The sequence below is a fragment of the Helicoverpa zea genome, chromosome 21 (genome assembly GCF_022581195.2).
Source record: "Helicoverpa zea isolate HzStark_Cry1AcR chromosome 21, ilHelZeax1.1, whole genome shotgun sequence".
Lineage (NCBI taxonomy): Eukaryota > Metazoa > Arthropoda > Insecta > Lepidoptera > Noctuidae > Helicoverpa > Helicoverpa zea.
The window spans coordinates 641,407-667,243 of NC_061472.1; the positions used below are offsets into that span (position 1 = coordinate 641,407).

General features: G+C 37.5%; 1 protein-coding gene across 1 annotated transcript in view; it reads right to left on the reverse strand.

The window, feature by feature from the left end:
• The window catches only part of LOC124641015 (protein unc-79 homolog), a 63,357-nt gene that overhangs the window by 11,563 nt on the left and 25,957 nt on the right, over window positions 1-25,837 (reverse strand). Inside the window, exons 29-38 of the mRNA XM_047179023.1 lie at window positions 25,293-25,444; window positions 24,621-24,723; window positions 24,189-24,320; window positions 23,773-23,878; window positions 23,226-23,342; window positions 17,411-17,549; window positions 16,957-17,134; window positions 1,830-1,935; window positions 949-1,038; window positions 302-378 (exon numbers count right to left, since the gene is read on the reverse strand). Of these exons, the coding sequence (XP_047034979.1) occupies window positions 302-378; window positions 949-1,038; window positions 1,830-1,935; window positions 16,957-17,134; window positions 17,411-17,549; window positions 23,226-23,342; window positions 23,773-23,878; window positions 24,189-24,320; window positions 24,621-24,723; window positions 25,293-25,444 (1,200 nt within the window). The remainder of the gene's footprint in view (window positions 1-301; window positions 379-948; window positions 1,039-1,829; window positions 1,936-16,956; window positions 17,135-17,410; window positions 17,550-23,225; window positions 23,343-23,772; window positions 23,879-24,188; window positions 24,321-24,620; window positions 24,724-25,292; window positions 25,445-25,837) is intronic.

Consider the following 25,837-nt stretch of genomic DNA (forward strand, 5'->3'; position numbering starts at 1 on the left):
ATGAAAATCATGAGGCATACCTTTTTCGGAATGCATTTGTGGATGGTAACATGGTCTGTGAAAAACAAAAACACACAAAAATATGATGATAATGAAATGGGTAAAACAAATGGGTGTTTTTTAAATATACTGATTTTTACTGCTAGGGGAGTCAAATTAAAAAAAAATATGTTGATGTTAAAACTGAATGAATCACAAAATGATAGGACATTGATCTACACACGACACGACACACTCAAGGACAAACAAACAAGTGAGACTATACCTTCTAATCCACATGTTAAGGTTCAAAATCACTTACAGGTTAGAGGAGTCACTGCCTATAGATACCGATGAGCTGGTGGACAGCTGGTGTGCTGAACGGGATCCCAGGGTAGGCTAGGTAAACAATATTCTCTTTTAAAATTCTTGGTAGAATAGTCTATACAAATATAATAAAGAGGTTTGTTGAAAAACACTTAAAGACCGATTAAAAATGTTTCACTATCCCTGGGTCAGATAGGCTATATTTAAAAAAATCACGTATGGAATCGCGGGAATCAGTTGGTCGCCATCAGCCCTTCTATCCAGGAGATTTTTACATTATTTGGACAAAATTGGTACGATCCTGAACAAGCAAGTTGATTTCTATGGACTATACAAATGGGGCTCGAATAATAACAAAATTAGTATCATATGTGGTCGATGAGCTACTTCTAACATCTTTAGACCCATGTTCAACGACAACAAAAAACATCAGTTTAATTAAAATAACTGTTTACTATGAATCTGTCACTTTCAAAGTACACAGTTGTTTTGAGAAAAGGGACGTTTATGTTGTTGATGAACTCGGGATTTACTCTAATTTCTATCACGAAACCTCTAGGCGAAGCTGTCAGCGTCTATTCTAATTGTTAAGTCTAGTAAGAAATAATAAGTTTCATGCAAAACAAATATTCTAAGGCTTACGATTTTACTGAGCTGCGGGTAAGCGCTAGTAGTGGCGGGCGTCTCTACCTTTGGGGGGTCCTCGTAATGTGACGGCTCGTCGAATGAACCCTGGAATTATCATGTAGGTTATTTATTCTTATACATAGTTCATTGACACACTTATATACCCATTAGTTTTGTTATTTTGATATTAGGTATAAGTTATAATTTAATAAAAAATCATCACACTAAAATTAAATAGTTACTTAGGTACTTGATCTAATGACAAGTGGAACTAACAATCCCAGGGGCCTGGTGACCCGTAACACAGGTATTTTATTTTATTATGTTAGGGAAAAACAAACAACTGTACATTGTTTCTTATATCTAGGTTTACAATAAAATTAGGTTAACGTACAGTCAACGACGTTTCCACATATTGCATACCTATTTCGGGCACCAGTCTCACAAAAAAATTTTGTACTCTGATTATTAGATTTTTTTGTCAATATATAATTTGTGATGAGAGAATAAACATTTTATTTATTTATTGAAGAGGCTGTCCAACGATATAGGATACATTTTGATGGTTTTATGCCCGGTAAGGATTTGATGAAAAAAAATGGTTTATTTAGAAAAAGCTACATCCATCTCATATTATAAAACGTGGTTTTAAAGTGTATGGGTTTTAGTGTTAGCTCTAGTCCATTTACTCTCTTTGAATGGAAGATGACGGTTTAAACCCAGCACTAAGCCTGTACCTTTTAAACCACTTTCAAAAATATTCAAAAAACTGACTTTAGTTTACTAGTATGTAGTCATTAGTACTCCAATGGGAACCTACTTATGTTAAAGCTTTCTTGCAGATATTGTTTCTAGAACAGTCGCTGGTATTTTTTCAGTTTTGGAATGCCACTCACCGGTGCCGTGCTCCCGTGGACGGTAGTGTCGGACTTGTCGCTGGTCTCCGGGATGGCGATCAGCTCGCTTTCCGAAGACTCCTGCTCCAAACTCCACTGCTGGTACCTGATAGCATAACCTTTGTTTACCTTTACCTGTACGCATGTCTTATCTCGCTACAGCGGATCAACCATACCTGTGTGTGTAAGTGTTCGTGCACGTTGTCTTTGTATGTGTAAGCTAGGGTTACGTCACACAAAGACAATATGCATGAACATTTACATACTAATATCTATCCGTTGGTTTGCGATAGGAGGTTGAGGTCATGTCAAAATTAAATCTCGCTAATCGGAAAACAATTGATAGACAGGTTATAGAAAACCACCGTTGGAGATGAAACATTGTAAATACCTTGATACCTACCTTTTGAAATATCTTAGTTGATACAAAAGGTAAGTACCAAGCATACTTACCTTACCTATAGCTAAGTGGTGAAGATCGAATTTGAATTGATGTCAATAAGAACTCGATTCGATTTAAATCATCGATACATCGAATCGAGTTTGGTCGCATTATAAACTAACATGCTGGCCGAGCATATCAGGGTATAATGCGAAGAGTAAACATATTACTTTTGAAGTAATATTTAAAATGGTAGTTTTTTTTTAACAACGATTATGAAAACAAACCCGTTTCAATATTATTTTAAAAATCAAAAGTTCCAACCGTAAAACGTTCTGTCACTAAAATCAACAAACCGTCGAAAATACCCAATATCTAAGGTCTGCCCGTGACCATGGATGCTGTAAAGGATCCGAAACGTCGGGAATATTAATATAACCGAAATAAAATCCGTAAAAATACTCAAAAGTCCGCTGTAAACCCATTTAAAGTAAAACTGTTGATCCGTGATTTCCGTGAATTCGGTATAAAATTAACAGGATAATCAATCAAACATATCATAGATAAGTGTAAATATTCAGGTAAGTAATTAATAATTATATAATTATAGTTCGGCCATTCAGAGAATGCGTTCCTGACACGTCGCGATTGAACTGACGACGTAACTTTGCAATGGCGTTGCAGTTACGATAAAAATATTTTTGCTGGTTGTTTACCGTTTTAACAATTGAGGAGCATTAAAACAACATTATTATATCAATAATCAATGAATGTAGTTACGTCGTCAGTTCAATCGCGACGTGTCAGGAACGCATTCTCTGAATGGCCGAACTATAATTCCGTTAACACCTTATACTAAAGAACCAAAATCGATTTCTTTTTATTCCGTACTTAACGGTTACTTTACTTATCTAAAAGACCTTAAGTTCTATGGATAGAAATAATAACTTCTTGATAGACGATTTAAAAATAAAGAAACAATTTCAGGAATCAGAGTTGGGGGATGTTCTATGGAACAGTAATACTCATTATGCTAGTACATTTAAGGTACACGTATACAATACCAGTCGGGATGTTGGTTTTCTTTACCGTCACGAATTAAAAACATTCGATTAAACAACAGAAAAACGCGCGAAAATTGAAACTCGGTACTTTAGTCATAATAACTGAAACTGTAAGTCGGTACTTTAGGTCTTATGAACTAAAATTGTAAGTCGGTACTTTAGTCATGATAACTAAAATTGTAAGTCAGTACTTTAGTCATATTAACTAAAATTGTAAGTCAGTACTATAGTCACATGAACTAAAATTGAAAGTCGGTACTTTAGTCATAATAATTAAAATGCCTAGCTAATAAAAATAATATGGAGGACTTGTTTCTATCTGAAGCACTGCAAAACTTTTCGCCTAAGTAGCACTGATGACTAGTGAGACAGTTTTACAAGGCTATGGGACGGGGCCGAGGGAAGAAAGGTACCTACCTAGAATAAAAATCAGTCAAACATAGTATTGTCAAACATGATATTGTCAAGTCATACACATTTCCTATTTCCGAAAAATGTTAAATGTATGTAATGTGTGTTACAAAAAACCACAGATGATGAAAAAAATAGTGTGTTTTAAGTGTCTGGTCGTTGATATTCACTAAGATATATACACGCGGATTGAAAACTTCCTTTTTGTGGAGTCGGTTAAATTCCCTTTTGATATCGCAGGCTCCAGAAACTATTGTTTGCTCTGTTTGCTTCTCAAAGATTGGATTTTGTTTAACCGACATTTTATATTGACGGATTTAATTTTCACTGATTATTTTGATCACTAAAAAGTCTTCAACAAGTAAATCTATTGGAAAAGAATGGCGTTTTAAATATTTTCTGTCGAAACCTGAATCACATAATTTTTTTAAAGTCAAATAGGGCAAAATTTAAATATTTGGAAGGAGAGAATTGGGTAAGTGAAAGTGAGGAGAAAGCTGTAAATAAAATGCGTATTATTTTATTTGTATATGTACTATATATATCGTTATTCAAATTATTTATTGCAAATGCTCAAAAAGTCATCTCAGTTAGTATCCTATAAAAGTATTTTGATGTTATAATGTTATTAGCTTGATATACTCACCTATGTAAGCTAGTTTAAATCCCACCAAAATTCTTTCAAGTACCAAAGTAGAGAGATGCGGTGTACAGTCACGATCATTTTTACATGTTTTAATTTTTTTTTAATTCATGTAAACAAATGACGGACAAAAAATATTTAATGAGAAGAGATTTTAAGTCATTTATATCCGTATATATTTTTACCATAAAACAGAAAGAAGGTTAGTTAATTACCTAATCGTAAATATAAGTACCCTGAACCCATTAAACTATTCTCCTTCATAGCTCTACGGTGTAAACAGTAAGGGGACATTAAATATACGAAAAAAGTAATATCAAAATAGAAGAGTCATTTAAAACCGATATTATACAAATAGTACATTTGTACAATATGGCTTTTCGTATAACATCATTCTATTTTGTATACTCTTCGTATGTAGAATGCGCCTTATTTTACACTTATAAGACCCAATTTCACCGACGTGAACGGTCGTTTATTTAAAGATTTATAGTTTTAAAACTAAAAAACACGCTCTCGTCATATTGTATTGTCATCAGAACTTAGAGCGTGTGCAAAATTTTGATCTTAATCGAAAACCGGGAAGTGTGTCAAATTATTACAAGTGAAGCTAATATTAGCATGATAAAAAGAAAATGTCACTTTGAAAACGTTACGTGAAAATATATTCATAGTAAATGGTTGCTCTAAGAAAACGGACGTTTAAGGTGTCGGTGAATTTGGGCCTTAACGAGTTAGAAACAGAGAATAGCTTAATGAACAAACAAAATATTCATGACAATATCTACAAAATTTTATAGTGAAGGGCTGGTTTTTATTAGGGTTCCGTACAAAAAGGGTAAAACGGGATCCTATTGTTTTCGCTCCTCTGTCCGTCCGTCCGTCTGTATCTTATAAACCGTGATAGTTAGAGAGTTGAAATTTTCACAGATGATGTATTCTGTTGCCGCTATAACAACAAATACTGAAAACTAACAATAAAATAAATATTTTTGGGAGCTCTCATTTGCTCATTTTTGTTCGATATCGATAAGGGCAACAGGTAAATGCGGTTTTATAAATAATGGTACGGAACCCTTCGTGTGCGAGTCCGACTCGCACTCAGCTGCCAGCCTTTAGGGAACATTACGGATCGACAGCAACAAGACCAATATTTTTAATGCTCTTTTTTAGTTTTAAGCTGTGTAGATAAATATATTTAAGATTATTTTTAGGCTCATGTAAATAGGTATTTGTACATTTGATTAATGATTACTGGTACACGTTACATAATATATTAATGTCAATTACTAAAATAATTAAATAATTTGATAGCGAATAACAGTAAAATGTAAACAATGCGACTTATACGATTTCTCTCAATTGGACCCAGCGACAGTAAATGTTGGTAAAATTATGTCTTCCGCCAACAAATGCTATAAGCTACAATAAAAACCCGAAGTTAGATAAATCCTAAGATTTACCAATTCTTAATGGTAGAAGTCCGAGCTAATCGATGAGTATCTTTTATCTCGAACTTATCCCATTACTCTGGCTAGTAAGTCTTAGAATTTGTCTCAAGGCTTGGGGGATAGTTGAAATTAATCATGACCAATATGTAAAATCAGGCATGCATTAAAATATTGTCATGTCAAAGGGACAGAATTTAATTTTCATATTTACTTTACTTTTGTAATTTTATTCTTTGACTCTTAGAGCGCGCGCACAGTGCAAACTATTTAGTCGGCTTTTGGTAGGAAAAAGGGTTTTTTTTTTGCAGATCGTGAAGTCAATCAAAGTTTTTAGTCGGTCTGATACCGAACAAATACCTAATAGTTGTTACGTGTGTACTCCCAATCATCTTCAAACTGATCTACAAGCAAGAATCGACTATCGCCCGACTAAATATTTGTAGTGTGCGCGCGCTCTTACTTGAAAAAAGCCATCCAGGCTTTCACTGTAACATACATATTTCATAGCTTCGGAAATATGTATTCAATTACGTTTCTTTTATTGCGCAGCAAATTCAATATTTGTTGATAGCCGCTCCGAATATCCTGTCTATACATTGATTTGCTTACCAGATTTAGATTTTGACATTACCCCATACAAGAAATATCAAATTTAAAAGTAAGCGAAGCAAAGATAGAATATAGGAACGGCCATGTGTAGACAAGTACAGACATGTAGAGTGTTTTCAATCTTCCTTCCCTTTCCTTAAAACATGTGAGTGACATACTCAGTCATAAATACAATGTGGAAAGAAACCCATACTACTTTATTCTTATTATTCAATATTTCTCTGAGATCTGAAGGATCGGACTGAATTGATTTATAAAAATAGTAAAAAAAAATTGCATGCATTCAACTCAAAGAACTAATACTACATAACTTCAATATCTTTGGGGATCAGGATATTCTTTCTATATTGTACACACAGTTTAATAAATACAATAATTAATACATTATCTTTTTCTTTAGAAGAACTTAATTGAACAATAAAACATATAATTAACTAAAATTAACATATGTCCCTAACATTTTGAGTGAAAAGGAGTGTCCTGTGAAATATAATCTACTGTCTGTATTACCACAATCTGCATCGTTTTTTTTTTCTAAATTATCCAAAAATTTAACAAACTTACAACACACGTTTAAAGAAAATGTATTTGTAAAAATATAAAACAATGCAAAACTTAAGATAATTTTAAACAAAAACAGTTCTGTTTAAAACAATTTTAAGTTAACTTTGTTTTATATTTAACCCAAATTCACAAACGTATAAACGTTGTCATAAAGCTTGTGTACATTTTAAAATAAGTTAGAGTAACGGAACAAAATATTTAAATTGTTGTGCAATAGTGAAACACAAAATTGTATACTTATATTTCAACGATTCTTGTAAACATTATTTAAAAAACATTTCTATACACTGTAGAGAGAAATCCAGTAAAAGTAACGCAAGTTTACATATACTGTCATTATATTGATATTGTCATAAATATTTCGATGCTGTTCAGGTTGAGCAATCCGGATTTCAAATTAACATTTGTTACGAATGGATGAAGAAACTTGTACTAGTGCACGTGACTGTACCTACCCACATCAGTGACACAGGATGACGGGAATAAGTACATATGTAGATTTGAAGACTTCAATAAATAATTTGAATTGAATAAAAACATTTTACAAGATTAATTTAAAATATACAAATTTTTAAAATATTGTTTGTCAAATAAATAAATAAAAATATCTTGAATTGATCTCTTCTAAAATCCCTAGTCTTCTATTTTCCAGTATTTACTCTGAAATGTGCTTATTTAGCTAATAAATTGATGAAGCATAATTGAATGAACGTTGAAATAAATAACTCACCTAGTATACTTCTTATTATTTTATAAACTTAAATTAGCGGTCCTAAAAAAAAAACGACTTGAAACCTGAAAAGAAAATGATGTACCACGTCGTAGAAATACAATGAGACAATAGACCCTATTACACCTATCACAAGCAACAGCACACATCCTTTAAAACAAAACATGAACTTTAGCGCAGTGGAAAAATCTCGTCTTTCGATTTATCGTGACTGTAGAACTAAAATGTAGGTATTCCTGCATCCTAACATTCCTAATACAAATCTTGTTCCTTAAGAGACACTCATCTTCCGAGCCTTTTCCTAACTATGTTGGGGTCGGCTTCCAGTGTAACCGGATGCAGCTGAGTATCAGTGTTTTACAAGACATTCCTTTAGAGACATTATCACGACGAAAGCTCTGAAGAAAATGCAAACAACCTACTCTTTTGTTTCATCGATATTCATACATTTGTGTGTAGCGTGTAGTGATATTGTTATAAAGATACATAAACAGTATGTTAACAATTTTACAAATAGGAAGATGAAGTGAATAAAATGAGAAGATTGTGAATGAAATGTATATGTGAATAGGTGTTGATAGTGTCAGTGAGAGTGACAATAAACTATGTCTCCAATACAGCGCAGGAAGTCTGATGGAAAAACCATTTGATTGCTAGATCTATAAAGGTCTTTTACTGGTACTTCAAAATATGGTTGTTTTGAACCAATAATAAGAAAAAAGCCATTGGATTTTACTTAAAAGCGCCATGTTTTTACAGATTATACATAGGTACCTATTAAGTTTATTTAAGCTTTCAAAATCGGCAGACTTTGCCACAGTTGAAACTATAGGTTCAATGATGATGCCATAATTTAGAAAAAAGTGAGGGAACTTGACATGTGGCAGGTAGGTATTGCATATACCTATTTATTTTACACGCAGTGAGAGAATACTTTATTGTGTATATTTGTGGTGTATGTGTTTTACGGAAATATACATAGTTATACAAAGTGTGTCAAACCTAATCACACTAAAATAAATACTGTATTATACTAGCCTACACTAAAGGCACCAATTAACGAAAAAAAGTATTAAATAAAAATCATTTTTTTAACAAAGCAAATAGAATAAAGGTACGTTTTGGATTCTTGCTATCGACCGTTACCATGCCATAACCGTAGAACACCATTAATGAGTCGAAAATCCTTGTTTGTATTGACTATACAATACAATAAAGGTATTTCCAATTGAAAACTAACAGCTGTCAGCGGCTCATAATACTCGTTGGTATATAATACTCGGTGGGTACCTTTATACTTTACTTCTGCTTTACATTTAATGTTGTAAATTATGAAAACTACACACGATTCCTGTGGATAAATCACTGCATGTATTAGATTTTACCATGAAGTATAATAAACAGATATAGGATTTAATATGATTAGGTTTGACACACCCGATATACCTACTTATGAATAAATAATGCCGAATGATCGTAGATGTTGCAATAGGCACTGATAGGAAGAATGAAATTAATAAAAAATTGCGCTAACCAACCATTTCCATGCAATTAAATATTTTAGGAATGGAAGAGATGAGAAAGTATGCCAGAATTGAATTGTCTCATGCAGGAATATATACATATTTATATCTTGTATACGTATATAATTAGTATGTCAATGTAGAATTCATGTAAGTATGCTAATAATATTAACCTGTTGGTCAAACAGCTATGAAGAGAAGAGAAAGAGTCAAACTTTGCCTTTTTAATGTCCTCTTCAGCGAGTAAAGAGGCATTTGGAGTTAAACACTGATAAAGGATCTTGGAGAATTGAAGATTTATCCGCTTGAGTTTATATAATGAACAGCTTACACCTTGCAAATGACACCATAACATTAGGAGAGTCGGAAATTAACTAGCCGAACTATTTAGCAGAATAAGTGTGAAAAGTAAGTTGACGATTGTAGACAGAAAATAAGCTAACAATAAAAAATAAGCTAACATTTTGTGTACTAATCGAGCACTAATGAGTGAGAAGAGCAAAAATGACAAAATCCGCGGTTAAGCGACTCGAGAAGCTATGACGAAAGAGGCATTAATAGCAGATCTAAATCAGACTTTTCTTCCCGATATTCCCTCATACACCTGGCACCTGGACGGAAGAAGACCTGATGCGCTGTAAAAGAATCTTCTTTATTGTTCATCCTGACAATACATCTACTTCCTACCTTTGGAAAAAGAAAGGAGTATGTGATGGGATTAAAGACTAGGTTCATTCCAATGATCACAGTGAGGACAATCGTTTGTCAAATATTAGTAAAAGATGAGTCTAAAAAAAGAATTGAACATAGAAACTTCACCTTGAACCTGCTTCCAAATAAAACAAATAGATAATAAAAAAAAATGGACACTTCCCATGTGAACCACAGATGATCTTGTTAGTCTTTAATTCATTAATTCATTCATTCAAATAAACGATACGAAGGAATTAATGGGTTAATGACCACCAAATACAGTTGCCGTGTCCAGTCCTATGTCACTGTAAACCCTCCCCGGAACATGTTTGACATTCCGGGCAGGTTGGGCACTCGGAACTCGTCACGGCAGCGGTTGGCAGCGACAGAGCGTCGGCATCGGGCGCTGCGCGTGAGAGCGTGGTACTTCCCCGGTCGAGCCTGCCCCGAATGTGCTGTGACAAGTACCAGTGCTTAACACAGCGTGGCTCTACCACTAAAATAGGTATAATGCCATATAGATACACAAAGATAAATTCACTGCCTCAAAAAGGACACGAATAAGAAGAGGCTGGATGGTATGACGGCTGACAGAGAGAAATGGAAGCGAAAATCGTACTACGAGGACCCCAAACACCTAATTGGGAACAGGGCAAAAAAGGCATATACGTAGACGTAGGATAAGACGTACAGTAAAGCCTGGACCGAATTGAAACCACTCGAAGATGAAACTTGTTTTGGATCTACGTCAAAACCTATGCTTATGTTGTCCGCATATGTGGACAAGGTAAAGACGACAAACCAACATGTTTGAGGATGACCAATCAGATCCCTAATTATCATAACTGACTTTGAATCTACAACAGAAAACCCAAGCATGCCATTTGCTTCCGTGGACAAAATAAACAGGTGACAAACGTGATAAGTGACCAATCAGATCAGCCACTCATGAGTGGCTGATGGCTTATCACCTGTAACCCTCCCCGGAACATGTATGATATTCCGGGCAGGTTGGGCATCGGAACTCGTCACGGCAGCGGTTGGCAGCGACAGAGCGTCGGCATCGGGCGCTGCGCGTGAGAGCGTGGTACTTCCCCGGTCGAGCCTGCCCCGAGTGTGCTGTGACAAGTACCAGTGCTTAGCACAGCGTGGCTCTCCCACTTTAATAGGTGTAATGTCATCTAGACAGAAAAAGATAGATTGACTGCTTCAAACAAAACCCGAATAAGAAGAAGCTGGATGGTTTGGCGGTTGACAGAGAGAAATGGAAGCGAAAAACATATGGCACCTACCCCAAATACTTGGGAACAGGGCAGGAAAAGGAAGAATGTCATATACATAGACGTAAGGTAAGACATATAGCAAATCCTGGACTGGATTGAAACCAATCGAAGATAAAACTTGATTTGGATAACGTCAAAACATATGCGTGTATAAGATAAAGATGACAAACAAGTATATAAGTAACAGGTTCTATCACCCAATCATCGAGTGGCTGATGGCTTGTCACCTGTAACCCTCCCCGGAACATGTTGGATATTCCGGGCAGGTTGGGCATCGGAACTCGTCACGGCAGCGGTTGGCAGCGACAGAGCGTCGGCATCGGGCGCTGCGCGTGAGAGCGTGGTACTTCCCCGGTCGAGCCTGCCCCGAGTGTGCTGTGACAAGTACCAGTGCTTAGCACAGCGTGGCTCTCCCACTATAGTGGTATACGTATGTCGGCGTCGCCGTAGAGTATGCGTCTATATTGTTCTGTTTTTATTTATGGCAATCCGTGTCGATGTCAATGTCGACGATTCTGGTATGACGTCTGACATAGAGAAATAGGAGCAAAAAACTTACTGCGAGAACCCCAAATACCTAACTTGGGAACAGGGCAGGAAGAACAAGAATGTCATATACATAGACGTAGGATAAGACAGCAAATACTAGACCGAATAGGGGCTACCGTTTTTTGTATCACCAGATGGCACAACTGTAGCGTGAGGTCTTAAACTACGGCAATCAAAGTTCGTATTATGAGCGCCAAAACTTATCTACATCAGATGATTATATTAAATCATATTTAATACAATAGAACTATAGTGTGAACGTATTGGCGATGCCACAGTGTTGCGCTGTGCCGTTTTGCTCGAAAAAGAAAGGCAGACATAAGTTTCCGAAAGATAAAAGTGTGTCAAAGCAGTGACATTTATAGATCCGTAATCTGTATTTGCCATAATTAAAGTATTGTTAAATATTCGCAATATTAATTTAATTAGAAATATAAACCCGCCCGCGTAAAAAATAGTGACATTTGACATTTCGAAGACCTCGCGCTACACAAGCGCCTCTAGCGGCGATTCCATACGCGGTAGCCCTCATTTAAACCATTCAAAGATAAAACTTGATTTCGATCTACGTCAAAACCGATGCTTATGTCGTCCACTTGTGTGGACAAGTAAAGATGACAAACAAGCTTATAAGTAACAAGTTCTATCACCCACTTATTGAGTATCTGGTGGCTTGTCACCTGTAACCCTCCCCGGAACATATTGGATATTCCGGGCAGGTTGGGCACTCGGAACTCGTCACGGCAGCGGTTGGCAGCGACAGAGAGTCTGAGAGATGGTATGACGGCTGACAGAGAGAAGTGCAAGCGAAAAACATACTGCGAGGACCCTAAATACCTAGCCTGGGAACAAGGCAGGAAAAGGAAGAATGTCATACAGGGTGTGTCGTTCCTAATCACATTAAATCTTATCACATATACTTTATGAAATTCTACCGCAAATTGTAAAAAAAAAACCTAATCCATTCAGTGGTTTAGCCACAGGAGTCATTTTTCGTTTTTAAAATTTACAACATCATGTATAAAGCAGAGATAAAGGTAGGAGTATCGAATGTTTTGCATAGTTGACAGCTGTCAGTTTCAAGAGAGAATTTCAGTTATAATGACTGACTCTTATATGGTGTTCTAATTTTTGCGCATTTTTAATGGGAGAAGGTGCTGATTCCTGACATACAGGTTATTTCCTAGTTTGGGTTTCAGAGGCTTCATATGTTTTTTGTAACCTCATATTATGTCAATAAAGAATTTATTTATTATTTATATTTTTTGCGCATTTTTATTCTATTTACTTTGTTCGAAAAAAAAACATTTTTTTATTTTTGCGTATTTTTCTTTTTTCTTTGTGTTAATCGGCATATATTAACCAGTATATTAACGCATTTGGTTTAAACAATGGTTGTGAACGACACATCCGATATACATAGACTTAAGATAAGACAAGGCTGTAGCAAATCCTGGACCGGATTGAAACCAATCGAAGATAAAACTTGTCTGGATCTACGCCAAAACCTATGCTTATGTCGTCCGCTTATGTGGACAAGGTAAAGACGACAAACAAGCATGTTGAGCATGACCGATCAGATCCCTAATTATCATAACTGACTTTGAATCTACAAAAGAAAACCCAAGCTTGCCAATTGCTTCCGTGGACAAAATAAACAGGTGACAAACGTGATAAGTGACCAATCAGATCAGCCACTCATGAGTGGCTGATGGCTTGTCACCTGAAACCCTCCCCGGAACATGTATGATATTCCGGGCAGGTTGGGCACTCGGAACTCGTCACGGCAGCGGTTGGCAGCGACAGAGCGTCGGCATCGGGCGCTGCGCGTGAGAGCGTGGTACTTCCCCGGTCGAGCCTGCCCCGAGTGTGCTGTGACAAGTACCAGTGCTTAGCACAGCGTGGCTCTCCCACTTTAATAGGTGTAATGTCATGTAGACAGAAAAAGATAGATTGACTGCTTCAAACAAAACCCGAATAAGAAGAGGCTGGATGGTTTGGCGGTTGACAGAGAGAAATGGAAGCGAAAAACATATGGCACCGACCCCAAATACTTGGGAACAGGGCAGGAAAAGGAAGAATGTCATATACATAGACGTAAGGTAAGACATATAGCAAATCCTGGACTGGATTGAAACCAATCGAAGATAAAACTTGATTTGGATAACGTCAAAACATATGCGTGTACAAGATAAAGATGACAAACAAGTATATAAGTAACAGGTTCTATCACCCAATCATCGAGTGGCTGATGGCTTGTCACCTGTAACCCTCCCCGGAACATGTTGGATATTCCGGGCAGGTTGGGCACTCGGAACTCGTCACGGCAGCGGTTAGCAGCGACAGAGCGTCGGCATCGGGCGCTGCGCGTGAGAGCGTGGTACTTCCCCGGTCGAGCCTGCCCCGAGTGTGCTGTGACAAGTACCAGTGCTTAGCACAGCGTGGCTCTCCCACTATAATAAGTTTTATGTCATATAGACACAAAAAGATAAATTGACTGCTTCATACAAGAAACGAATAAGAAGAGACTGGATGGTATGTTGGCTGACAGAGAGCAATACCTGGTTTGGAAACAGGGCCGGAGAAGAAGAATGTCATTAAGACATAGGGTACGTTGTATAACAAACTAACTTCAGCCCGTGATTTCGCCCGCGTACCGGGATAACTGCTTCCCGTAGCCGGATAGTATCAAGAACCATCCTACTTCCTTCCCTCCCCTCTCATTTCCAGCTTAAACAATTCTGTCATTCGTGAGATATAAGTAGTGTAAATAACACGATTTAATTTATATACTGGAATATTTTTTTTAAAGTGCGCAAATTTTGTCATATTGTAGTTAAACAAGATTTAAAGATACGTTTACTTTTACTTTTATGTTTAAGTACATTAAAAAAAAAGTTATCTATAGTAAAAAAATGTTTATTTGAATTGATTATATGGTCATTACGGCGAAGCGACCGGTCAGCGCGATTACGTCATACTTCGTAATTATTTAAGGTACCTTTTGGAAGGAAGGTGGCGACTACCAATTGCCGACCTCCCGTGCAGCGACTACATGGATCTCGCTCGAAAGATTTTAGAGCGGAAAAAAAACGAATAATGCAGATATGTTCTGTTTCTGATTCTGAACCACACATTTTTTTGCGCACTGTGTAAAAAATATCCTGTATATAAAATCTTGGCACGTATAGAAACAACTCAAAGATTGGACCCCTACACCAATATGTTATTGTCGTAAGACCAGAAGCGCCTAATTATCGTTACTGACTTACAACAGAAAATCCGAGCTTGCCATTTGCTTCCGTGGACAAAATAAACAGGTGACAAACGTGATAAGTGACCAATCAGATCAGCCACTCATGAGTGGCTGATGGCTTATCACCTGTAACCCTCCCCGGAACATGTATGATATTCCGGGCAGGTTGGGCACTCGGAACTCGTCACGGCAGCGGTTGGCAGCGACAGAGCGTCGGCATCGGGCGCTGCGCGTGAGAGCGTGGTACTTCCCCGGTCGAGCCTGCCCCGAGTGTGCTGTGACAAGTACCAGTGCTTAGCACAGCGTGGCTCTCCCACTTTAATAGGTAAAATGTCATATAGACTTATACTACAAAGACTGTCGTAATTATGAATGTGGAAGGAAGAAAAGGTAGAGCTAGACCGAGAAAAAGAAGGATTAACTAAAAGAGGACACGAATAAGAAGAGAGTGGATGTTAGTATTGCGGTTGACAGATAAATATTAGCGAAGAATAAACTGCGCCGACCACAAATAACTTGGGAATAGGGCAAGAATAAAAAGAGGAATTTCACATAGACATAGGGTAAGTGGCATAGCAAATTCTGGCACGAATTGAATCACTCGAAAATAGAACCCCTAAACAAAGGACTATGTCGCAGTCGTTAAACTAGAAGACCCTGGTCATCATCTTGTTTGGATATTATAATACAAAACTTAGGCTTATGTCGTCTGCTTATGTGGTTTGTGAAAAATGGTGACAAGTAACAAAATCACGTCATAAGTGACCAATCCGTAGACCCAAGGACAGATTGGCTAATAACCCTCCCCGGAACATGTTGGATATTCCGGGCAGGTTGGGCACTCGGAACTCGTCACGGCAGCGGTTGGCAGCGACAGAGCGTCGGCATCGGGCGCTGCGCGTGAGAGCGTGGTACTTCCCCGGTCGAGCCTGCCCCGAGTGTGCTGTGACAAGTACCAGTGAAAGAAAGAAAGAAAGAAAGAAAAACCATTTTATTTAACACACAAAAGACGCAGAAAACAAAACACACAAATACAAACAAATATAACAATGGACAAAACAAACAGTGAAACAAAAAAGAAAAGCGCTGCAGCTGCGTCACTTATGCGTGAAAAGGGGCAACGCTCAGCATAATGCTGTGTCTCGCACACGCAGGCACGAGACAACAGCGCTGGTTTTCAGCGCTGACCCACCACATGACTTGCCTCGGGACTATACAATCAAGACGCCGTTTCGGCACGAATCCAGTAAATTAATAAATATATATATATATATATATAATTAGTAAAATAACAGAAAAGTAGTAAAAGTTAATAGTAACAATGAATACAAAACAAACCATAGACAAAACAAAACACAATACGAGAATATCAAGAAAAGACATAGACAAAAACTTGTGAAAGACAGTGCTTAGCACAGCGTGGCTCTACCACTATAAATCGTGTTTAGTACAGGATGGTTAGTCATATAGACATGGGTACACTTAAAGCGTATGCTTCAAATGATAAAAAGCTTGGTAGGTATAGTCATCAATATCCCATGGATTGTAACTTGGAATGTATGTAGTTACATATAACGAGAAGTGACAAAGTATTAAGATACTTTAAATAAAATAAAAAATACCTATAGTAAATGAGTAAAGGATAATATTTTGATCCCACTTTTGATGACATAAATGATCATTGTCATACATTGAGAACTTGGTATCTTCACATTAAGACAGAGTCAAAAAACGTATTTTTAATAAACACGCAATTGGTCATTAGTTAAATGAAGCCGCAAAATAATTAAGATTTAATATTTCACGTATCAAATAGCTCAAAGAATATTTTTATCAAATGTAATTTATCCATATATGTCAGACTCAGGTCGTATCCAACAGGTATCTGTGGAAATTCAAGGGGGAGGCCTATGTTCAGCAGTGGACGTCCTATGGCTGAGATGATGATGATGATGTCAGTAGTACTAACTTGTTAGTCTTGGCGGGCTCCTCCCAGTGCGTGTGCATGTGCGCGGGCGACTTGTGGTGCAGCTTGGGCTTGGCGCGGTCCAGCGGCAGCGGGCTGCTGCCGCGCTCGCCGCCGCTGCCCGCGCTGCCCGGCGCCGGGCCCGGCTCGTGCTCCGTCTTTAGAGACGGCTGGCTCAGGTCTGGGGAGAAGGAGGGTATATTAGGTCCATACTATAAAAAAAATGGCTGTCAAAAAATGGCATCCTTGGCAGTCGTTATGGGTAGTTAGAAGCCAGTAATTCTGACGCCAGTCTAACTAAGGGCTATAGGCTGCCTGGGTAACTGGGTTGAGATCAAATAGGCAGTCGCTCATTGTAAAACACTGGTACTCAGCTGAATCCGGTTAGACTGGAAGCCGACCCCAATACAGTTGGGAAAAGGCTCGGGGGATGAGATGATGATGAGTATATACCTACCTCTAGCTCTAGCGGAGTGCGGCATGACGATCATGGGCGGGATGCGCTTGCACTGGTGGTACTGCGCCTCCACCGTGTTCAGCACCACGCGCACCAGTGACTGCACCATCGCACATACGCTGCCTGCGCCGTAGTGGTACTGCAACATGGCCGATATGTCACTGGGATACCCAGTGGCGGCCCTAGGGGTGTGCGAACTGTGCCCTCGCACAGGGCCTCGCGCTTGGGGGGGCCTCGCGCTACAACCCACAACTGGCTCTCGATCCAGTCACGGATTTTTTTTATTTTTGCTTAATTCCGAGTTTAATTTGAGAGTCCTTAAATAAACAATTTAAAAAAATTCGCGCTCGCTACGCTCGCGGCTGTTCACTTGACAGTACCTTTCCTTCTAAATACCCTTTAAATAACCTTTCTTTCCTGCTAAAATGTTTTGTAATATCTTTTACTCGTAAACCCAACTTTCTAAGCTACCAATATAAATTAAACAATATGGAACTAAAAAGAATTCAAGCTATGAGAGATTTAGGTGTAACATTTGACTCGAAATTGCTTTTCGACGCGCATATTGACAATATCATAAAAAAAGCTACTAAAGCCCTTGGCTTTATTTTGAGACTTTCAGCTGATTTTAGAAATATAAAAACATTTAAAATACTTTATTGTACGTTTGTCCGCAGCCACTTGGAGTACGCTTCACAAATATGGAACCCAAACTATAGCATATACATTGATAGGATTGAGCGTGTACAGAAACGTTTCCTTCGATTTTTACAATTTAAGACACGTAAATACTCTTCCAATTATATTGTCAGGTGTAAAAGGTTTCATATGTTACCTTTACACGAGCGTAGGCGTATAGCTGATATAACTACTCTCTTTAAAATAGCTAATGGTGAGATGGATTGTCCGGAGCTTCTCAGTAAATTAGGACTGGTAACACACACTGCACTGTTAAGGAACCCCCGCCTCCTTCATGTCCCACGGGTTAATACAACATACAGGCAAAATTCATTTATGTTAAGAGCAACCAAATCTTTCAATGTAATCTCGCGTGATGTTGTTGACTTAGATTTGTTCAATACCAGTGTTGCTCTTCTTAAGCGTTGTCTAGTTAGTAATTTTTTTATTTAACTTTTTTTTTATAATCACAGGCAATACGAGTTGTTACTATTTTTCCAGAAACCAATCGAAATTTAATTTTTTATTAGTATGTAAATCTAATTGTGAAAACTTGTAAATGGCCTTCAAGTGTCATATTATTTCTCTCATATTGTTTCCTCGGTTTGTTCCCACTAGTTCTACTGCTTAGTTCTACCGTAGAACTAATGGGAACTTTTTTTCCCACTAGTTCTACTATTTGAGGTGTAACAAAATAGTAGAACTAGTGGGAATTATGGTTTTTATTGGTATTCCCACTAGTTCCACTGAACATTGGCAGTAGAACTAATGGGACATAATTTTGTTCTACTAGGCAGAAGAAATACAGTCGACGGCCGATAGATGTGATTTTTTTTGGAGCATGAAAATCGATAGCAGGCAGAATAACTTAGATTTTTTTCATTACTTTCAACAAAAATCTAATGTTTTTCTTTATAAAAGTACTAGGATAGCAGAAATGAAGAGGAGCTAGTTAATCTTTTTGTTCTTCTGATTTTTAAACAGGTGGAGGTGTTATAAAATTGTATAACACCTCTATGGTGGTATTTGACACATTGATTAAAAAAACACACACTAAAGTTTAGTTAAAAGGTTCTTGTAACCTACAGACAGACATGTGTTGCTGGGGAGTTTGTTGCGCCACTTCTTCTTTCCAGCAAAAACACATAGGAAGTGGTGAAGGGCGGGCGTTTTGGGGGCTGTCTATTGTAAATTCCTAGCGTTCAAAAAATACTGTCTTGCAGCCAAGTTTGAATAAATGATTTTAGATTTTTTGATTTTGATTTTGTTAGTTTGATGTGAGTGTTGTGTTTGAAACTAACAGTAGTAATACAAAAGTTAACATCTGTTAAACACTTGTCTAAAAAAGTGTGGCTACAAAAGGGACCTTATTTCAACGTCGTTTGTCATTTATACAAGTGTTCAACAGACGTTTAAATTTTTTTGTGGTACGACGGTAAATGTCCGAATTATTGTGTTTTTTTAAACGATTATTTTTATTTATTTGTTATTTTTTTGCCTAAATCATAGGGCTGCAGTTCAAATAGTCAGTCTCTTCAAAGTAATTTTTGCGTTATTGTTTACTTACATTTCTATTCAATGTGTATTATTATAAACAATGTCTTTTAATTAGTAGTGTTGTAGATGAATATCAATGTCTGATTTTAAACACCACCTAGCTCCTCTTCATGTCTGCTGTCCTAGTACTTTTATAATGAAAAACATTTAATTTTTGTTGAAATTCATGAAAAAAATCTAAGTTATTCTGACTGTTATCGATTTTGAGCTCTGAAAAAAATCACAACTACAGATAACCACCCAGGCCGTCGACTGTACTTATTCTGTCTAGTAGAACAAAATGTCCCATTAGTTCTACTGCCAATGTTCAGTGGAACTAGTGGGAATACCAATAAAAACCATAATTCCCACTAGTTCTACTATTTTGTTACACCTCAAAAAGTAGAACTAGTGGGAAAAAAAGTTCCCATTAGTTCTACGGTAGAACTAAGCAGTAGAACTAGTGGGAACAAACCCTTAGCTGTAAGTTTTCCGAAAATGTTAAAATAAAATAAAAATTGATTAGAGTACTTTTATGTCCCAAAACTCAAAAATTTTCGCGCTCGCTACGCTCGTGACTTCACCTTGCACTGTTGTTTGTTATACAAATTTAGGTGCTTTGGTGACCCAAACCTTAAATTTTTTTGCGCTCGCTACGCTCGCGGGTGCTTTACTTTCCACTTGTTTTCTTTTTTTCATCCTTTTTTAGCCGAACCTAGAAGGTAGCGTCGCTTTAAGTCCTTTTATTTACAAGAAAATAACTCATAGTTTTCATATGAAAGTGATTGCACGGTCATGATTGCACCCGGGCGCTACATGAGCTAGAGACGGCCCTGAATCAGTTATACGAAGAGCTGAATATTATCTCGGTGCTGAAATATATATTAGAAAAGAATTTAACTGAAATTTGTCCCACTACCGAAATAGTCTTGAGAATTCGAATAATAAAATAATAATATCGAAAAAGCAGTTTTTCGAGGCTTAAAATTATTAAAACATGTTGGCATTCGATGACACAAGATCGACTTTCAGCCCTTGCTATTCTTTCGATCGAAAATGACGTTGCTCATTCATTCGATTATTCTGCTTTAATTAAAAATTTTAGTCTTAAGAAAAGTCGCAAGCATCAGATCATTTTTAACCGACTTCCCAAAAAGGAGGAGGTTCTCAATTCGGCCGGTATGTTTTTTTTTTTCTATGTATATATGTTACAGCCAAAGTAATAAGTCTGAATATTATACATATTATCTATAGTTCGGCCATTCAGAGAATGCGTTCCTGACACGTCGCGATTGAACTGACGACGTAACTTTGCAATGGCGTTGCAGTTACGATAAAAATATTTTTGCTGGTTGTTTACCGTTTTAACAATTGAGGAGCATTAAAACAACATTATTATATCAATAATCAATGAATGTAGTTACGTCGTCAGTTCAATCGCGACGTGTCAGGAACGCATTCTCTGAATGGCCGAACTATAGCTATTATTTGTAATATCTACTCAATTTGGATAAAGTGATAATTGACACAGAATTAATCACATTAACTAGCAATTTTATATAATATCTCCATAGACTTAGATAATGTAATAAAACAAGTACCTAGGTAAACATTATTATTTCATGTTAACTACGTGTCTGGTAGCTGACCTTAATATAAATCAAAAAAGGCCAGTTAGCCCAGTGCAGGGCACGCCATAATAGTAGCGAAAAGTCCCCTCTTTGAGGTGTGACTCGGACCACTATACGGACGTCCCGGAGGACACGGTGAACCACACAGTCCAGGTGTGCCTGGGAAGGGCACCGCCGTGTCCTCGTCGAGGCAATACGCAGCGGCGACCTCTCGTGCGTGCTCGATCCTGGTTCAAGCCAAGGTCCGGGGTGAGAGGTAATGGGATGCCTTCGTCTCATGCAGACGCTAGAAAAGTTAACACCTCTCATCCCAGCTGCTGGCATGGACGTGGAAGACACCACGGGCGCTGGGTGTAGGGTGACGTCTCACGGCCATCGTAGGCGTGGGTCTGTGGGCGGTGAGTTTCGGTTGGCTCATCGTCCTTCCGTCTCAAAACACGGGCCCGTCTCGACAGCGCGTTGCTCCACGCGCTCCTCGAAGAGATTCAGCAAACCCCAGTGGGTTTAAGTCACCAACAGACTGACACTCCATCACGCTGCTAACCCACAGCGGGAGGAATCATTTGATGATTTATCATAAAAAAGTCTACAATAACTTTAACCGTTTTTAAGAATTAGTCAGCAGTAAGCTGGTTATACCATATTTATTACTTTGGCCAACTTTGACCAGCTATAATGAATAGTATCCAGATAAAGTGATTAATTTATCACATTGTCAGGTCAATTTGGGTATTGTACATAATAACCAGTGATTATGTATAGTATATATATAATCACTATGGCTGTAACATATACATCGATTACTCCGAGGTTTATAGACCGATTTACGTGATTCTTTTTTTGTTCGACGCGGAATAACTGCCAGTTGGTCCCATAGTCATCAGGTCAAGGATCTGATGATGGAAACCCTGAGAAATCGAGGGCAACCTTCTAAAGTTGTAGGCAAACATGGGGTAAAAACTTTACACTCAGGTGTATGCCTGAAAGCACTATTCAACAGTGAAGGTTTGGAGCTGACCTGATGTTGGAGAACAGAGAGGGTCGAGGGAACTCGACAACTGAATATGTGAACTACCTCGTGTTTGGGCTTATATTATTTGTATTGACGAGACCTTTGCAACAGTGAAGGTTTTGAGCTGACCTGATGATGGAGACCAAAGAAGGTCGAAGGAACTCGACAACTATATATGTAAAACACCTCGTATTTGGGCTTATATTCTTTGTATTGATAAGAACTTTCGACTTATGGATAGTGACAACTATTCGTATCACTGAAAAGCTGTAAATAAAAAACTTTTTTACAAAAAAATTAAACCGCCTTCCAAAAACACTACAAAGCAAAAAAAGAACTAATTTTATGTGCATCGGCCTAGAAGTCGGTGGCAAAATTAACTTAGTAACATCCATTAGACATCGACTTCTAGGCCGATGCACCTAAAATTAGTTTTTTTTTTGCTTTGTAGTGTTTTTGGAAGTCGGTTTAATTTTTTTGTAAAAAAGTTTTTTAATATTTGTTAATTTTGTGATTCTTTAAATATAAACTGTAGTAAAAATAAAATTTTATTAATTTGTTTAACTTGACCATTTCTCCTCAAACATGACGTTTAGCTAAATCAAAACACCAGCTTACTCTCGCAACACATACTTTTCACGTAGGACAAAGGGCCTCGCATAGACCTGCCGCACGTAGCCTCGCAATGGCTAGGGCCGCCGCTGGGGATACCACAAGACCACAATAGACGACCTATGAATTGAGGAACGATAGGGGAGACGGCATAAAGATGGTAGGTCAAGCGCCTTCGTGTAGGTCGAGGTAACGTAAGGCAGGCGTGATCAAAAATATCAGTTACCAAGAACTATCGAGGCATTCGTTTTCCTTTTCAAATCAAACCCAATCAAATATCTTAATTGGTTGACGATCTTATTTTAAAATAAGAAGCGGGTTCTATAGAACATATCATAAGTATTACCTTATACAACACGACGAGTAGCGCCATAAGCCAGTGGCGCCTAACGTGGGGCTCCAGGGCCGCCAATGAGTGCGTGCTGGCGGGGCTGCAGGCGCTACTGCCCGCGCCGCAACAGTACTGCACAACCACGGAGGAATTATTATAAGTACACCGGAGATGCCATAAGGGAGGTAGGTCAAGTGAGTACTTGTAGGTCAAGTAAAAGATGGTTAGCGTGACCAATCCGATAAATAACCCGCCCAATGAAGCTCGAGAATGTTTGGTGCCATAGGCTTGGAAATTTGAAATTTTTTGAAATGAATTTGATTTTATCAGCATGTCAGAAAACTTTGAAAGTGTAACGGCATGGCGGACAAGTTTGAAAGTCGAACGGCTTTCCGACATCAGACTAAGAATTTTGCTAAAAAATTGAAACCGCAATTAGAACACTCACATACTAATTACCCAAACACTTCAGTTGATCTTGATTCTAATATCACTAAACCATGTCCCAATATTTACGGAAACTCACATAATAAATCAAATACCTTTATAAATGAATACGTACCTGCAAAAGTAGCAGCGTAGGTTCAGCAATACTGGCTCCCATGACATGGTTCTGATCCAGCACTTGCGGCAGGTTCGCCATGAACGCGTTGAAGATCGACGATTGCCTTCACGGATATGAGAGGAAAGTAACTTCATTAACTTTCAGTTGGTTAATGTTCAGTTACTTTACAGTCTGCCCGATAGATATTTAAGGAGACAGAAAAACGTCAATAGTAAAACGTAATTTTTTTTATATTGAAAGTAGCGAATATTTTGCGCAATTTACTCTTAAAGACTCAAATAATAAGTGGTGTATGTACCAACAACTTATTTAATTAGAAGAGATTTTTACAATAGAGTGAATAATTGCGTCTAACCAGAATAGTTATGGCATAAAATAATGCCATTCAAAAGGATAAAATTCTTAAAACGTACCGTAACGTGAATGGCGATATATGGAAGTACTTCTCTACACAGTTGTATCCTAACAAGAGGAATAGATGTTTTAACACCAACTCTTGCGTTTTGGACGACTGCTTATCTTCCAATGGGTGCGCTTGATCAGACCTAGGAAGAAACATATGTTCTTAAAATGTCCCAGTCCATTTTAAGATCATTAAATATTTTGAGTACATGATTGATATTTCAATGGCTTATAGGACAAGGTTCGAAATTTAACGACATGTCGAACTGATTTTAAAGTTGTAAGCATGTCGGATAAGTTGAAAAGTATTATTATTACATAGTTAATGGTATTTATGTCCTTTAGTAAATAATTTATGTTGAAAACATCTATGGAATTAATGTAAAAAACAAAACAAAATCACAAAAAAAACATTTATAAATTAAAGTAAAATAATAAGTTACCTGGACAAGAACTGCATGAGCAGAAAGACCAGCAGGTTCGTGGTCTCTCTGTCTGCCTCCTCGAGATCAACTGCCTTCGGTAGTATAGTGGTCAGGGTGTCTTCTGAACGACCCGATAGGGAATGGAATCCATCTACCAAAAAATCAAGAAAACTTGTACATTTAACACTAATATTCAAGTTATTATAAAACGAGATTGCAGCGTGCTGCAGAGATTTCTTTGGGTAAGAAGTGACTTTGGAAATATATTTATTACTAATTCATCTTTACTGGGGAGTTTGTTGCGCCACTTTTTCTACCCAGCAAAAACACATAGAAAGTGATGAAGGGTGAGCGCTTTTGGAGCTGTCTTTTGCAAATTTCCGAGGGTCAAAAAGTGCTATTTTGATTTTACATGTATGGTCATCCACGGTTAAAATTACATAATATGTAACAACTAACTGAAAACGTTATGAACCAGTGAGGAATTATTTTCTTAATACATGTAGTTTATGTGTAGATAATAAGTCATTTATTCAAAATAAACTGAAAATTAGCATTATCAAGTTCACAAAAGACAGCCTCCAAAAACGCCCGCCCTTCAACCCTTCCCATTTAACCTATATTTTACAACACAACATGTAACAGTCCACACAATACAATCACAAGTTCCCAGTACATGAATGAACTCACCATGCGAGTTGTTAGACCTCTGCGCGCTGGCGAGCGGCTGCGGCGCGGCCAGCAGTTGCCCCAGCCCGAAGCGGGACGTCTTGCGCTTCAGCAGCGGCGCCGAGTACTGACGGGAGTACACCTTCTCGCGCTCTGAGGAGGAAATATACAGCCTTACTTATAAAAATCTCTCATCATCTTCTAAGCATAATTTTAACTAATTACTACTTAAAGCCTTAAGTATTGATTAGATGTTAGTTAAGACATGCTTAAGCAACGTTTATAAGTAAGAATTTTCTTAAACAGCCCTTAAGTATTACTTATTATTCAATTCACGTTTATAAGTGTTTGGTATGCTGGAACTTGGTGAATATCTAAAGGTGTCATACCTAATCACATTAAATTAAATACGTTAACATACTAATAAATATGTGTCGATAAGTACAAAAAAAAATACGCAAAAATAAAAATATATAAATTTCAAATAAAGTAAATATAATAAAAATGTGAGAGAATTAGAACACCAATTACAAACAACGGAAATTCTCCCTTGAAAAGTGACAGCT